Source organism: Hydractinia symbiolongicarpus, chromosome 2 (assembly GCF_029227915.1).
Source record: "Hydractinia symbiolongicarpus strain clone_291-10 chromosome 2, HSymV2.1, whole genome shotgun sequence".
NCBI lineage: Eukaryota > Metazoa > Cnidaria > Hydrozoa > Anthoathecata > Hydractiniidae > Hydractinia > Hydractinia symbiolongicarpus.
In genome coordinates this window covers 30,595,374-30,612,000 of record NC_079876.1, presented here as the reverse complement: position 1 = coordinate 30,612,000, position 16,627 = coordinate 30,595,374, and the positions used below count along the sequence as shown (strand labels likewise).

The following is a 16,627-nucleotide window of genomic DNA, read 5'->3' as shown; positions in this document are numbered from 1 at the left end:
TATATATATATAGTATACGAAGTCTTTCAGAGTCGAAGGAGACCTTCCGCCGATATACAACTATAGCCTATGCCTTTCCTCTATTTAATCTATCAACAACCATTTAACAAAACCTAAATCTACAACTCTTATTGAAACCTAGATCTCCATGCTTCTTGTATCATTTTTGTTCTAAACTTTTTATTCTTATTGTTGTTATTATTATGTTATTATAGGGATAAGAACCATTGTATAATGGAACCCGAATAAATGTAAAAAAAAAAAAAAAAAAAAAAAAAAAAAAGTATTCGTCAATTGCAATATTTCCCGTTGGTGTGTAAACGGTTTCAAACTTTTCAGATATCTTTTCAATAAAGAAGCGCAACCTATGTAGGCTATCATTTAGATCATAGTCAACAACTTCAGAGAAGTGAATCATTGACCTTATCATATGACACATTTCCCCGAAAATAGGAGTTTTAAAAAGCGAATCGTTTATCCAGTACATGCCAGACTGTGGTTTCTGAACGATTCTCATCATAAGTAGGACAGTTACGTGTATTCAGAGCTCATCACGATTCGTTGGTACCCATTTACTGAACATACTTTTTGACTTGAGTGAATCTTTTCCTGGAGTTTGGGACTGTTGATCAGTATTTTTACAAGGTCGTTTGTAAGTTCTTATCGAGCATTTCGTACGTTAAGAATTACTTCAGTGATTAAAGGGTACTTTTTGAGTCGTAAGTTTGGACATTTATCCCAGGGCTCCCAGTAAACCTAGACCTTCTCTTTGATTTGGATTGTTGCTCTTCGTTAGCTGCATCTCGAGTGACCCCTTCTTTGAAGCGACTTGAACGACCGCCATTCGTTAACTTTTACGTGTCTACGCAACAACTGGTGGTGACAAATGCCTTTAGCATTGAAAATCCCTGCCTATTTTAACCATTTTTTTCTCCAGTAGTTTGATCATCATTAAAAGTAAAATCGTTTTTTGTTACATACGCTTCATTTTGACTTTTACTTTCTGACGGTGGTTTTGGCGTGGATGTTGTAGAGGGTGGCGTGGATGTTGTAGAGGGTGGCGTGTCATTCTCCTGATAACTATTGTTCTCATTGTTTATAAAAGGTTGTGTGCCCTTGCTGATTAGACCAGCTTGAACTACTCACTTTATTTTCGGTTTCTTCATCAGAGTCTAAACATAAGTAATGAAGCAGAGGTAGCTATATAAAAAAGGGTAGCTACGTAAAGCACGCCTTAGGGCCAAAACAATTTCATTGCATGACATATTTGAAAACAAATCTTAGTTGAGGCATCCCAAGAATCTTCTTCAGCAGAAAATTCACAATCCAAATGGTCTATAAACTTTAAAACGTCATGATCATTTCTAAAATGTATTTTAACTTGTGTTGAACTGGACGCCATTTTCTACTGCAACTGTCCCGTTCTCAGCGAATAAAAACCAGACAGTTACTTTAATGAGTAATGAGGTTTTTCCAGAATAAACACTAAATATTGCGTTCGGATCGGTATGGAGAACATTAGTGAACCTTTAACAAAAGGAAAAAATTACATGCAGCTCTATCTTCATAGCACATAGTTAATTTAATTAGCGAAATGTTATTACTATCTCGCCTGCGAGGAGTATTTAAATACAGCTGTCCGTCCCAAAATGGAAATTTTTGGCTCTCTGAGCACCGACACGGGAGTAGTCGTGTGTTCGAATCTCATCTTGGTAACTATTTTTACTTTTTTTTTTTCTTTTTACTATCTCGCCTGCGAGGATAGGTTTCCAACTCGTAACTAACTACATGTCCCAAATGGTCAATTGCAAAAAGGTATGCTGAACATAATAGTGACATCATAATTTTGATTTTTGTCACCTAAATGTCATTTTAGGCCAAAATTGGTCCAAAAATTAAAACTACTTTATTTTAGACAAAATTTGGCAAAGTTAACAAAAAACGTATGCTGAACATGATGGTGACATTAAAATTTTGATTTTTGTCACCTAAATGTCATTTTAGGCCAAAATTGGTCCGAAATTAAAACTACTTTATTTTCGACAAAATTTGGCACAGATAACAAAAAAAGTATGCTAACATGATGGTGACATCAAAATTTTGATTCTTTGTCACCTAAATGCCGTTTAAGACCATAAACGTTTCAATCGCGCGACTTTTAACCATGGACGATAGGCTGTATTTTTGTTAGCAGAAATTGTAGAATTGGGTCGCATTGTGGATGTTTCATAGTTGTGCATTTTTAATAGCGAGATAGTTTATGCAGCGCCTGCATCTTGTTCCAAATAAAACCGTTTTGCTTCATCACAACGAAATGTAGTTATATTTATTTAACTATAATCTGCAATGTTCCTAATTTTCCTTTGCCGTTTTCTGCTTTTCCTGCCCTTACCGTGCCTGTTAAGATAAAATTTTTTGATTGAACAAAATAAAACACATGAGAACTCGGTTTCTATTACGTTTCGACTAAAAGTGGCATCTACAATTTTGAGCTTGCGAACCTAGAGAACCCTACTCCCTGCTCTGCGACCCTTTTTTATTGATTATATAGATTTATTTTTATATACATTGTATTTATGACCGCTCTAGTTACTTTATTCGGTACTTCGAATAGTACTGACTAAAGTAAAAAGCTAGGTACAGTTACGTTAGCTGTAGTTAAGCTAACTCTAGCTAGGCAAGCCATAGTTATGTTTCAGCTTGTTCTGTACTGTGACAGTTACCACTAACTATTACCTAATTTATAAGACAATTAGCTTTTCGCGGATACAACCTACAATGTGAGCAAGAGAATAACTTTTTTTTGCATAAACACATAGTTATGTAGTGAAATGGCACTATGAGAATTGTCGTTGGCTATAGTAAAGAAATTTTAAATATTCCAGCATTAATTGGAACATCGCGGCAATCATCAATTTCAACAAAGGTATAAACCACCAATGAGCAATTTTATTTTAGTAACAATATGTTTTGATTTCATTAAAACTGTCTTACCGTTGTTGTGCACTGTGACAGTTACCACTAACTACTATCTATTTTAATAACACAATTAGATCACGGATACGCATGACAACCCATAACGTGAGCAAGAGAGTAACTGGATTTGCATGATAATAGAGTTATGTAGTGAAATGGCGCTATAATGAGTGTTGATAACTATTGTTAGCTACAGTAAAGAAGTTTTAAAAGTACTTAAAATGGCAGAGGTAGCGACTTTACGAATACTTGCTATAAATTTCATTGGTTTAATTATAACTTCAGTAATATTTATATTACATCGTTACTTTATGAGTCCGGTTCATGTCGTGTTTTTATGCAACGATGAAAGTCTCATGAAACCTTTACATCCACACGAGAGAACTATATCTACAAAAACAAGAAGTGTCACTGCTCTCGCAATTGTGATGGTGGTAAGTGATGAGTTTGCTTCTATATAAAGGATGCAGAAATAGAGAAGGACTTAAACAGACATGCAACAAAGAGATTCTCTATTTTGTCTGTCTGTTCAAATTGGTAGCTTATATTACTGTGATCTTTCTGCATTTTTGTAGAAACCAGGGAGGTTGTTAAATCGTTTGGGCAGTTATCAATATCAACAAAAAGTATAAACCAACAATGAGCATTTTTATTTTTGTAAAAATATCTTTTGATCTATAGTAAAGGACAATTAAAAGCTAAACAAGATTAAAATTTTTTGTTTATACTAAAGTTTCATTATAATCGTACTTATAATTAATACCTCATGTTAGCAGACGTGTAGAGATTCACAAAATAGCGATGCGGGACATAAGTATGGCGTGCGATTCAGGCGCGGGGTCACAAGACCCTTGGGACAAGGCTGCGCTGCTCTCTATAATAATATCCACATTTTGTATTCAATATTTTTTCACGGGCTACTGACTAGTTTATTAAAAAAAAAAACTCGCAGTAATCAACCTCAACTTCCTTATATATATTTTTGGGTTGGCATGTGTTAGTAAAAACATTTGGCTTATTTCATATATTATTTTGTACCTTTAAACCCATTTTAGTTTTATAAGCTAAAAAACATTGTTTAGAATCGATAAAGGATAAATTTATGATTCTGTTTTTTTACCGGCTTAATCTATCCGCTAGCCGAAATTAAAACAACGTCTAACCCTATATGGTATACAGCACATATATAAAGAGAGGGGTGTGGTAGGGATAGGGTTAGAAAACATTGCATAAATACAATATAAACTGAATATGAAGAAAGTAATATTTTGTGCAACTTGTGTACGGTACCATTTAATAAACTAGCTAGCATAACGTTGTGCGTTTTGCGCTTGGTTCAATTAGTTGTGTATCGTCTAAGCATTACAATATCCTCAATATATACATAGCATTTAAAATTACTTGAATGTGTCGAGAGATTTCCCAAGCCAAACTACGGTCAAAACTAAACTGTAAATGTGTCTCTGGCGAAGCTATATAGATCCAAACAGACTATATGTTATAGAACGGCGTCTAAGAACGAGCCATGCTTCTCTGAGGCTGTCCAATAAAGTTTCAGACACTACCTTATTGGCAAAAAGTGGCTAAATTTTGGCGAGGTGACTAATATTTTTTGCCGACTAAAATTTTTGCAGACTTTTTTATTACTGACCAAACGATTTTGCCGACATTTTGTTTTTCTGACCTAACTTGTTTTCCGACTTTTTTGCCTACCACTTTTTGCCTTTTTTTCTTTCTTGTTGCTAATTTTTATCAGTTTTATTCAATTATTCTCTATTAGTGAGTTAAATTCAAGATTTAGTCGGCATAAAGTGACTAAATTTTGTCCAAGTGACTAATATTTTTGCCGACTTTTTTTACTGATAAGGTATGTCCAGTTTTGTTTAGCGTCTAAAGATTGGACAAAACAACACCACTAACTGTAAAATATTAATTTATCTTAGAAGCATGTTTGCTTGTTAGACGTCCTGTTTTTAAATTTTTAACTTTTTTTCAGATTATAGTTGTGGATATTTCAACATATTGGTGTTCTCCCAGTGAAGGGAATAAAAGTAATGATGATGAGATTGTCCTATCAATTGGTAAAATCAAAATTAAGGCCTGGGTTACACGGTAAGGTCGAGTTAGGTATACATTGTAATTTCTTTAGTTGGATTGGGATAGTTTTTTGTAATACGTAGACAATAAACACACGCTAAAAAAATTCCACAGAAAAAAGTTTTTTTTGTATAAATGTATAACATTAGATTAAGTAATCTTCACAAAACTTGTGATACAATTAAAAACAAATAGTAGTAAATATGTTCGAAAGGAATATAACGTTTTATATTAAAGTACATTTTCGAACTCCTTCCGAGCCCATTTTCAACTTGAAAAGTTTTACAGGACATCGCGATTTATATACAACTTTTATTACAAATCGGCTATTTAACATATTTTTTGTATCTACGGAACATGTATATACTTCTTTTTTTGCAGATTGTGTAATCGGGTCATTATAGCCATTGGTGGATTCCTGTTGAACGAATTTATGTTAAATTTGATCAAGTGCTCAGTAGGAGAACTACGACCAAACTTCTTAACACAATGTCAACCTGATTACAGCAAAGCGAATTGTTCTGCTGGTTACGTCACATCTGACATATGCACTCAACATGTTCCTGACGCAGAAAGGTAATAGTTAGATAAGATAAAAAGTGAAATAAAGGTTCCTGTTTTAAAAATATTTTTCACGTTTTTAAACTAAACTTTTGCTCACTCGTATAGGAGATTGGAATAACAGTGAATATAAACATCTCTCATAAATACACGGTTATCGTTGCCAATTTGGAGCAATACTCAACAAAAAAAAATATATGCAAACTTGAACTTTCGCTTTTTGGAATTATTTTCCCGGTTCCTTTAGCTCATTTTATTACGTCATCTCGAACTTTTTCCTTGTTGTTGAAACAAAAACATTAGATTTTATAAAAAGTCCGATTACAGAAAATTAATCTGACTAATTCTCATTAAAGCACAGAAATTTAAAATGTTAGTGTTTTTTCTTTAAGTAAAAATACTATTATTCATATATTTCCGCTAAACAATCTAACAAGAAACATAAACTTTGTAAACAAATACGAGTATTTCGCTATCTCAAACATTAAGCTTCTTTGCGCTCGATATCTCCGCTATCCTTTATCTCGAACTTTCGATATCTTAAACTTTTTTGTTGATCCCCTGAGTGTTCGCGATATCGAGCGTTGGCCGCATAATGACTCGTTGAAAATGGAACATATATATAAAGATTCGTTGAAAATGCATCACAATTGTTGAACATATATAAGATTCGTTGAAAATGCATCACAATTGTTGAACATATATAAGATTCGTTGAAAATATATTGGCATCTATCGATTAGTTAACGTATCCAAATCTATCGTTTAGTTAACGTATCGGTACCTATTTATTCTTCAACACATCAATAGATATAGATTAGTCAACATATCGGTGTCTATCGATTAGTCACCATATCGGTATCTATCGATTAGTCAACATATCGGTATCTATCGATTAGTCAAAACACGTAAAAGAGGTAAATAATAGAAATTATATTTAATTTTCTAGATTCTCTTTTCCCTCGGGAGTTGCGCAGGCGTCGTTCTATGGTATGACCGTCATAGTACTATACATCCACTACACTATCTACTCGAGAAAATTTGTTTTGATTTTAACATTAATCGAACTCATTCCAATAACGTTGGCTTTGGTGTATTCATGTTACATGATCACGATATATTTACACTTTTGGTATGATGTGCTAGCCGGGTTCATATTCGGGGTGATGCTTGGATGGCTGACGGTATGTATTCTTTATATCACGTGATACATTTAAAAAAACACATTTAAAAAAATCATTATCTTTTCTGCATTGAATTTTTCTTCCAAGTTTTTTTTCATGTTGAGAATTAGTACTTTAACCCTACAGGTGCAGATCCCGTATTTATACGGGATAACCACGAGCGTTTTACAGGTCCGCCCAGCTACGTCACAAGGAATTTCAACAAACAGGCTTTGTTTAGAGCTAGTAGTAAGACAAAAACACTGCCTTTTAAAAAGGAAACCGGAGTTTAAAAGCGCTTTTTGGTGAAACTTCGGCCCTTTATCACTCAAAGGCAGTTTTGTGTCATCACAAACCTATGTAGCATGCAGCCAATGTATTAGCGACACATCTAATGCTTGCGATCCTTTCTTATGCTAAACTAAAGTCAACAGCCGAGTGGGTTGCCTGGGTCCAGGAGGCGACGGACGCCCAGTCGCAAATGTCTGCACCCCAAAATGAAAGTTTAGGTGTTTTTCTATCAAATGAGCTGGGATTGAGCATCTAGTTCGTTTTTACTCTTAAATAATGATCAATTGAAGCTAGAAAAAAAGTGGTGTTGAAATTAGGCTTTTTGACAAATGGACCGCACCACTAGGGTTAACATTTATTGAATAAAAATCAAATGATAAAGCAAACATAAAGCCACATTTTCTTGTGTTTACAACAATCTTCCTCGTTAAAACCCGCCATTTCATGGTAATTTATTTTTCGGATTAAACCCAGTTATCTCCCGGATGGCAAAAAAGGCTCCTTGAACATGTTGTTGCCAAACCAATTGAAAAAAACCCGGAGCAAAAGAAGAAGAGTAAATTATAACTAAGTTTAATTTTGTGAATAATTTTAATTGTCTTCTTGTGCTATACGTTCTTGCACTAAGAATAATGGGAAGTTGCACTAGAAAGCAGAAAATGAAAATTGTAACCTAAAAAATTCTAATTTGCGGCTTTCTAATTTTCTCTGGGTGCTATTTCCTGCTTGTCGTGCGGTCCGTTTAAACCTGTGTGCGTTTGCGTGAAGTTTAACCTCAATCACAGGTAATGTAGCGTTCTTTTGATATGAAGCATGAAATGCGTACTTGTTGTTGTCTCTTTTTTCTTTCTTTCTTTTTTATACTATTTCATGTTTTTTTGTTTTTCGCGCCATGTACGCGTTTCATTTTCAAATTAAAAGGGTCCCTGGTACAAGGTTGCGGGTATTTTAAGTCCAGGTGTTAGTCGGCGCCCATGTTATCTTAATTTTTGACCTGGTGTCTCAACTTTGTGTGTTTACTAACGTGGTCGTGATGATTAACGCGGTCAATAATCTAGCCAAAGGAAAAATTGAACCAAAAACACTTGTTAAGTCAAACTGTAAACAACAAAAACTCGTACGTTCTCTACACTTGTGCAGGCATTTTTATTAAAACTAAAAGCAAGCAATTTTTTGTGAGAAAAGTAGCAAACAAGATTTACATGTTATAAATGTTAAAACACAAAACAAGTGGTCAACAATCGCTGGGTTAAAGACCCCTGTGTATATACAAAGTCCTGGGCCGGGGCTAAGTCAGCGAAATTATCATCAAGTAGTTGACATCACATGATCTTCCGCGAAGGAACTTATTTAGATTCAGAATACAAGATGACGAACAGCACGAAGCTTCTTCCCTATAGCTAATATTTTGCAAGCTTGGGGGAAAAAAATCCTACAAAGTGGAAGATAGCTTTTTTTTACAACTTAATAAATGTTAGAAGAAAAAAATGGAAAAGTAATAATTTCGTCTTTTCTTTAGATTTACATTCTGTTAAACTTGCCAGAAGACGAACAAGACGTTCAGCATGCTAGATATCATCAACAATTTCTCTTGCAACAAATTGATTACAAAGCAAGCTTAGATTACGAATATGAAAAAACCTTAAACGAACAGTTAAAGTCACTTTTAGAAAATAAATAATAATGTTAACAAGGATTTTAAGTTTCTGTTGACTGGCAAAATCTTTTATTTTCTTTAGTTTTTCTTTGATTCTTATCTTCGGAATCCTTCTTTTTTTAATTTGTATTTGACGGCTAAAATTAATAATGTATTTTTGTTAAAAATCTTATATAAGAATGACAGAAAAATAATAATATTTAGACGGACTTTACCTTTCATGGTTTATCGTGAGAAAAAGCCCTGCGAAGCTGTAAAAAGAAATTTTTTTGCATGTTTTAGATTTCCTTAAAAACAATCCCCCAAAAATAGATCGCTAAAATTTGTAAAGTTTTTTAATAATTTTGTGGTTAGAGTTAAAAATTAAACAACCTCGTTTCTAAGGCGCTTATAAGAACACTTGATGTTGAGAATTGAGAGAGGCGAGGCACCCTCTAAACAACAAAAGCAATGCAACCTAGTAATATCGGACAAATATTTGTAAATACATGTTGGTACGAATATGTGACGCAATCGTTGTAACTCAAGTGGACTTATGCCTTTAGAAAGTCAATGAAATGTAGTTTTAGAAACTGTTTTTTTTACTTTTTCAGTGCGCGCCAACGGCTTGGATTGGTCCCACTGTAAAAGAAATGACTTATCGAATTAAATGTTTAAATATAGAGCTAACCGATTGACAAGTGTAAATGCGGAGTTCCAGCAGTTATACCAAAGTGGGAAGAATAATTCTTGGAGTCCACTTGTCTCATTTTTGACATTTTTAAAGTCAAAGTCCAAAGTCAGTTCAATTATGTCCCACGGTCAATTGCTTCGCCTTTAAAGCAATGCAACCTAGTAATATTGAAAAAATTTCGCTAAATACATCATGGTACCAATATGTGACGCAGCCATTGTAACTCAACGGAGTGATACCGTTAGAAAGTCAATGAAATATAGTTTTTGAAACTGTCACTATATCTTTAGGGTGCGCTAACTGCATGGATTTGACCAACTGTAAAAAATGACTTATCGAACCAACTTTTTAAATAAAAAGCTAACAAAGCCTTCAATGTAATTGTGGAGTTCCAGAATTCATCGCAAAGTAAGAAGAATGTTAATTCTTGGAGTCCATTTGTCTCATTTTTCACATTTATAAGGTCAAAGTCTGAAATTAGTTAATTAAGTCCCGCGTTTAATCGTTTCAACTTTAAAATCTATGCAACCTAGTAATTTTAAAAGTATATCACTAAATACATGATGGTACCAATATGCAACGCAATCGCTGTAACTCAAATAGAATGATACGGTTAGAAAGTCAGTCAAATGTAGCTCTTGAAGCTGTATCTATTTCTTCAGCGCGCACTAACGGCTTGGATTGGACCAACTGTAAAAAATAAATTATCGAGCTAAATATCTAAATAAAAAGCTAACCGATTGTCCCGAGTAACTGTGGAGTTGCAGCACTCATACCAAAATGAGAAGAATGATAATTCTTGGAATCCACTTGTCTCATTTATCACACTTATAAGGATAAAGTCCAAAATCAGTTCAATTAGGTCCCACGGTCAATCATTTCACTTTTAAAAGCAATGGAACCTAGGAAATATTGGAAAATATCGCTAAATACATGTTGGTAGGAATATGTGACGCAATCGTTGTAGCTCAAACGGACTGATACCGTTAGAAAGTCAATGAAATGTATTCTTAGAAACTGTGTCTATTTCCTCAGCGCGCGCTAACAGCTTGGATTGGTCGAACTGTATATAATGACTTATTGTTCTAAATATTAAATAAAAAGCTAATAGAGCGTCCAGTGTAAATGCAGAGTTCAAGCCTTCATGCCAAAGTAAGAAGAATGGTAATTCTTGGAGTCCGATTGTCTCATTTATCACACTTGTAAGTTTAAAGTTCAAAATCAGTTCAATTAGATCCCACAGTCAATCGTTTCACATTTAAAAGCAATGCAACCTAGTAACATCGGCAAAATATCGCTAAATACATATTGGTACGAATATGTGACGCAATCGTGGTAGCTCAAACGGACTGATACCGTTAGAAAGTCAATGAAATGTATTTTTAGAAACTGTGTCTATTTCCTCAGCGCGCGCTAACAGCTTGGATTGGTCGAACTGTATATAATGTCTTATTGTTCTGAATATCAAATAAAAAGCTAATAGAGCTTCCAGTGTAAATGCAGAGTTCAATCCTTCATGCCAAAGTAAGAAGAATGGTAGTTCTTGGAGTTCGATTGTCTCATTTATCACACTTGTAAGGATAAAGTTCAAAATCAGTTCAATTAGATCCCACAGTCAATCGTTTCACATTTAAAAGCAATGCAACCTAGTAACATCGGCAAAATATCGCTAAATACATGTTGGTACGAATATGTGACGCAATCGTGGTAGCTCAAACGGACTGATACCGTTAGAAAGTCAATGAAATGTATTTTTAGAAACTGTGTCTATTTCCTCAGCGCGCGCTAACAGCTTGGATTGGTCGAACTGTATATAATGTCTTATTGTTCTGAATATCAAATAAAAAGCTAATAGAGCTTCCAATGTAAATGCAGAGTTCAATCCTTCATGCCAAAGTAAGAAGAATGGTAGTTCTTGGAGTTCGATTGTCTCATTTATCACACTTGTAAGGATAAAGTTCAAAATCAGTTCAATTAGATCCCACAGTCAATCGTTTCACATTTAAAAGCAATGCAACCTAGTAACATCGGCAAAATATCGCTAAATACATATTGGTACGAATATGTGACGCAATCGTTGTAACTCAAACGGACTGATACCGTTAGAGAGTCCAAAATCAGTTCAATTAGGTCCCACGGTCAATCATTTGACTTTTAAAAGCAATGGAACCTAGGAAATATTGGAAAATATCTCTAAATACATGTTGGTAGGAATATGCGACGCAATCGTTGTAACTCAAACGAACCTATACTGTTAGAAGTCAATGAAATGTAGGCCTTGAAACTGTGTCTATTTCTTCAGCGAGTTGCATCGGTTTGGATTCGTCCCACTCTATATAATGACTTATTAATCTAAATATTAAAATAAAGAGCTAACGGAGCGTCCAGTGTAACTGTGTATTTCCAACATTCATGGCAAAGTAGGAAGAATGTTAATTCTTGGAGTCAAATTGCCTCATTTATCACTTTTACAAGGTCGAAGTCCATAATCAGTTCAACTAAATCCCTTGGTCAATCGTTTCACTTTTAAAAGCAATGCAACCTAGTAACATCGGCAAAATATCGCTAAATACATGTTGGTACGATTATGTGACGCAATTGTTGCAACTCAAACGGACTGACGCCGATAGAACGTCAATGAAATGTAGTTTTTGAAACTGTCTGTATTTCTTCAGCGTGCGCTAACGGCTTGGAGTGGTCCAACTGTAAAAAAAGAATTATCGAACTAAATACCTAAATAAAGAGCTAACCGACCGTCGAGAGTTACTGTGGAGTTCCAGCACTCATACCAAAGTGAGAAGAATAATAATTCTTGAAATTAACTTGTCTCATTTTTCACATTGATATGGTCTAAGTCCAAAATCTGTTCAACTAGGTCCCACGGTCAATCGTTTCACTTTTAAAAGCAATGCAACCTAGTAACATCAAACAATATTAGAAAAAAAAAAACGCAAAAAATAAAAGTAAATCATCACACAACGCATAATTTGAGACAAAATCAATATTTTGCTCAATGTAAAACACAATAGTCACTGAAGACTGATTCTATACCAAAAATTTAGTAACATTGAAGAAAAAAAAATGTGCAAACATGCAACCCCTTCTGCAGTAATATATTTTTTAAAAGTTTTATCAATCTTTAAACTGACGCTGTGCTAGGAGGGAACATACAGAAATATCTACAAGATATAAAATTATATCATATCTCAGGGCAACAATTTACACAATACAAGCTCCAAACGCTGGCTGGATTAGTTTGTAAGTAGACAAAAAAAACTTCACCAGCATTAATTCTTATAGTTCACCAGAGCTATGTGTTTAATTTATCTTTGATTTAGTTCTAACATGTTTTTCAAAAGTTCTGCTTTGTCGTTAAAACACTCGTCTCACTCTCGCCATGTAGAAATACACCAAAAGGGGCACAACGGATGGGTTTCAAGAAGAGTGCATAAACAAAAGAAATTTCAATAGAACTTAAATGGACGTCGCTTAGATGTCTCTCCTTCTCCTTTTAAACCTCCTTCCTATGTCTAATAAGCTATGGCTTTCGCAAGACAAATCATTTTTCTTACTATTAGGTTTTTCCGGGAAATGTTTTAATAGATATATATGGTACAATTAATCACTGAATAAACAATTCGTTTAAGAATTTATTTACGCAGTCAACTGTAATTTGTTTATTAAACTTCTAAACGCCTAGCTGTGCAGATCAAAAATAAGAAACCAGACACAACATTCTTTATATTATCTCTTCGTATTCTGAAAAAATGGATGAAGTATGTTCCGATCTTTTTACTGAGGACTACGTGAGAAGACAATACACAGTAGTAACGCCCGACGATGTGGAAGATATCAAGCAAAAAATGGTAACAGAAGGGTTGGATTTAGTAAAATCCTACATGGAGTCAAAGCTAGATGGTTGGAAATCTCAACCTCTCCATTGTGGCATTACTGGTTCCTCTGGCACTGGAAAATCCAGCTTTATAAATACAATTCGGGGTCTGACACCTCGTGATGAGAATGCAGCGAGTGTGGGTGTTGTGGAATGTACAACTGAACCAACATCTTATCCAGACCCTAAAAATCCAATGTTGCAGTACTGGGACTTGCCAGGTGTTGGGACCCCGAAATTTCCAAAAGATGAAAGTTACCTAAAAAAGATTGGTTTTGAAAGGTAGGGTGACTTTATTCCAATTTATATTGCTGCAGCTATTCTGTGTTTTGTCATTATCATGGTATATCGTTGATTTTTTTTTACAGATATGATTTCTTTTTGATCATTACGGCCAACCGATTTAGCGAGAATGACATCTGGCTGGCGTCACAAATTCGAAAGGCTAAAAAAAACTTTTTTTTTGTCCGAAGCAAAATCGATCAGGATTTAATTAATGAGAAACGATGTCGTGACAACTTTGAAGTTGAAGATGTCATGGAAGAAATAAGAAACGATTGTGTTAAAAAACTCCAACCAGATTTTGACAACCCTGATATTTTCCTAATATCTAATTTTCACCCACAAAAGTATGAATTTCCATCCTTGTGCTTGAAGTTGATTGATGCACTTCCACAGCTAAAAAAAGAAGCGATGACACTTTCGTTGCAATCCTTGTCGGACACGATGATTGTAGAGAAAAAGAAAATTCTTCAGAAACGAGTATGGTACGTGTCGCTTATGTCTGCTGCTGGTGCCTGCATACCTTTTCTTGGTGCGTCCATAGCAATAGATACGGCACTTATCTTACATGAGTTACAATTTTACCGACAACAATTTGGTATAAGTAAAGAAACGTTAGCCAGTCTTTCAGAGAGAGTCCACTCAGACAAGAAAGACATCCTCAACAACGTGCAAATACTAACATCTATAGATACAACTGAGAACCTTCTAAGTTTATTTGCATCCTTTTCGTCAAGCATGGCCGTAGAAGAAGTTAGTCGATATATTCTTGGCATTGGAACATTGATTTCAAGTGGATTATCCTTCGCAACAACGTATCATATGTTGAACGATCAGTTGGATCGTATGGAAAGAGCTTCTAACGAAATTATGGCGTTGACTCTTGAAACAATGATTGATGCAGACGAACTCGATTAGATACAAATGATTGTTTTGTTTGTATTTTGTTTATGTATTTGTAAAATTTTGTATTTAATTGATTTCTACCGGCACTGATCAGTTATTTTTAAACTTAGACAACTCGGTAAAAAGCGTTGGAAAGAAAAAAATAATTTCTTTTCAAACCAAGAGGGTCATGATATATTTTCTTATTGATTTATTTGTTTTTTACAGATTCTAATTAAATTTTTTTTGTAAAATCGATAGCATTGGACTGCCTAATTTATCACAATGACGATGCATTTTTCTTATTGTGTCACTTCTTAGAAGTTTTAATAACTTTTAATTGACTGTTGAGGTATTACGTAGGTACAAACTTGTGTTATTATCTTAATAATGTTTCTTGTATTTGCAAAATATAAATAAGTAAAAATAAGTATTTCATTGTTGGACCACCTAAGGACGAGGAATAAATTATTTTGTATTAATGTATAACTAGCCGAAAGCCAATGGCTGGAGCACTACAGGATGTCTTTAAACCATTTGGTTTGTTGTTGCCTCGTCTATGAAATTAGTTCTAGCGGTTAAGTCATTAAGAAGACAACCAAAAAAAGACAACCATCAGTTAAACCGTAGTGATCATATCGTCATGATTGTGCCCAGGCCCATTTCGTGACTATCATAAATGAAATAACTTAAGTAAAATGATGATTACAATGCTTGCAGTAACACTTCGCGAGCGCATAAGATATTATTTTTTTCTTCAAAATACTGAACACGACGTCCACGTCATTGACCGGATGCATTAAGGTCTTAAATCCATTATTTTTTATTTCTCTATTGTTTAAACAATATTGTTAAAAACAATAGGTCTACCTATTGTTTTTAACTGAAAAACCCAGCATGATATTCTTATAAAGCATATTCTTATAAAAAAGAGTGTATGTGTACCCTATTCTCACTCTATTTAAGCTTCGCTACCCAATCACACCGTTCTCCTCATTGCTTTATGTTAGCACCCTTCATCACTCGTCCGGTGTTTCAAGGAAAAAGAAATAGGCGTGTTCTGTAGAAAAATACAGAGAAATAAAAACAATGAAGAGATAGAATAATGATCAGCCTGGTTAGAATTTTGTTATTTTTATAAAAAGCGTGTATACCGTGAAGCATCATATTTTTGATATTGTTTCCACAAAAGTTTATTTCGATCAAGCCTGTTTTAACATCTTATGTATTGTATTATGTCTCAAAGTTCTTTTAGCATCTGACCAGATTTATTTAATAGGCTTCAAAACTTAACATGATTTGTGGTCACATGTAAACTTGCATACAGCACTTTGGTTTTTTCAAGTGTGAATTAAACAACAGAATTGGGTGTGTCACTATTATGAGTGTATTGATTTGCACCTTTTTAAAAGTGAGATAGTTTATGCAGTCTCTGCATCTTGTTTATATTGCTAAAGGAGTCATTTCGCTAAAAAAAATACTATATTCCAAACTTGGTCTATCAAAACAAGTGTTTAATCTGAAATTTAGGTGAAACAGTTTTTCCTAATCGAATTGAATTCGAATTATTTAAATCAAATTTTTTGCAAATTATTTCGTTTGTGTGTACGAGTTACCGGCTTCTTTAAAGAACTGTCGCGAAGGATAATTCTTCTTTAAGACAGAAAAAGTACCAAAACCACCTCTGCACTTTCTACATCCTGCAGTACCCTCTTGCAACTTCGGAAAATGCGCATCAACCAAAAACATCTTTTAACACGTTCAAAACCGACCAACAGTTTCTCGGAAAAAGACTTTACAATGCTCGTCTACAGAAGCAAATAAAACAAGAAGCCCTGGGGGCTCTAAGAATTTCCGCTTGCTTCTAAAATATTTGATGACAACCTGCTAATTCGTTGTGTTATCGTGCCAAACATTCGAAGAGGTTTGGTGCATGAAGCTCTGAAGATAAAGCACACAAGTGACATTATATCTTACAACAAACGCAAACAAAAAGAAACGTGTCATATTAAACTCACATTTTAAAAAAATTGCTAACAAAAAATACAGCCTATCATTCATGGTTGAAAGTCTTGCGATTGAAACGTTTATGGTCTTAAGCGGCATTTAGTTGACAAAAAATCAAAATTTTGATGCCACCATCATGTTCAG

At 34.3% G+C, this 16,627-nt stretch overlaps 2 protein-coding genes across 2 annotated transcripts; both read left to right on the top strand.

The window, feature by feature from the left end:
- Window positions 1-2,954: 2,954 nt before the first annotated feature.
- Window positions 2,955-8,780, top strand: LOC130630614 (phospholipid phosphatase 1-like). Its single transcript, XM_057444177.1, has 5 exons — window positions 2,955-3,410; window positions 4,973-5,088; window positions 5,455-5,649; window positions 6,583-6,817; window positions 8,607-8,780. The coding sequence occupies exons 1-5, from the start codon at window positions 3,198-3,200 to the stop codon at window positions 8,766-8,768; spliced, it is 921 nt and encodes a 306-aa protein (XP_057300160.1). The 5' UTR covers window positions 2,955-3,197; the 3' UTR covers window positions 8,769-8,780.
- Window positions 8,781-13,095: 4,315 nt separating this feature from the next.
- LOC130630613 (interferon-inducible GTPase 5-like) lies at window positions 13,096-15,345 on the top strand. Its single transcript, XM_057444176.1, has 2 exons — window positions 13,096-13,591; window positions 13,678-15,345. The coding sequence occupies exons 1-2, from the start codon at window positions 13,185-13,187 to the stop codon at window positions 14,507-14,509; spliced, it is 1,239 nt and encodes a 412-aa protein (XP_057300159.1). The 5' UTR covers window positions 13,096-13,184; the 3' UTR covers window positions 14,510-15,345.
- Window positions 15,346-16,627: the final 1,282 nt, after the last annotated feature.

Excerpts from the sequence above, each read along its gene's own strand:
- LOC130630614 (XM_057444177.1), top strand. The coding sequence starts at position 3,198 with ATGGCAGAGGTAGCGACTTTACGAATACTTGCTATAAATTTCATTGGT. Across the intron at positions 3,411-4,972 it reads CTCTCGCAATTGTGATGGTG|ATTATAGTTGTGGATATTTC; the intron begins GTAAGTGATGAG and ends ACTTTTTTTCAG. Across the intron at positions 6,818-8,606 it reads TGATGCTTGGATGGCTGACG|ATTTACATTCTGTTAAACTT; the intron begins GTATGTATTCTT and ends TCTTTTCTTTAG.
- LOC130630613 (XM_057444176.1), top strand. The coding sequence starts at position 13,185 with ATGGATGAAGTATGTTCCGATCTTTTTACTGAGGACTACGTGAGAAGA. Across the intron at positions 13,592-13,677 it reads AAAAAGATTGGTTTTGAAAG|ATATGATTTCTTTTTGATCA; the intron begins GTAGGGTGACTT and ends TTTTTTTTACAG.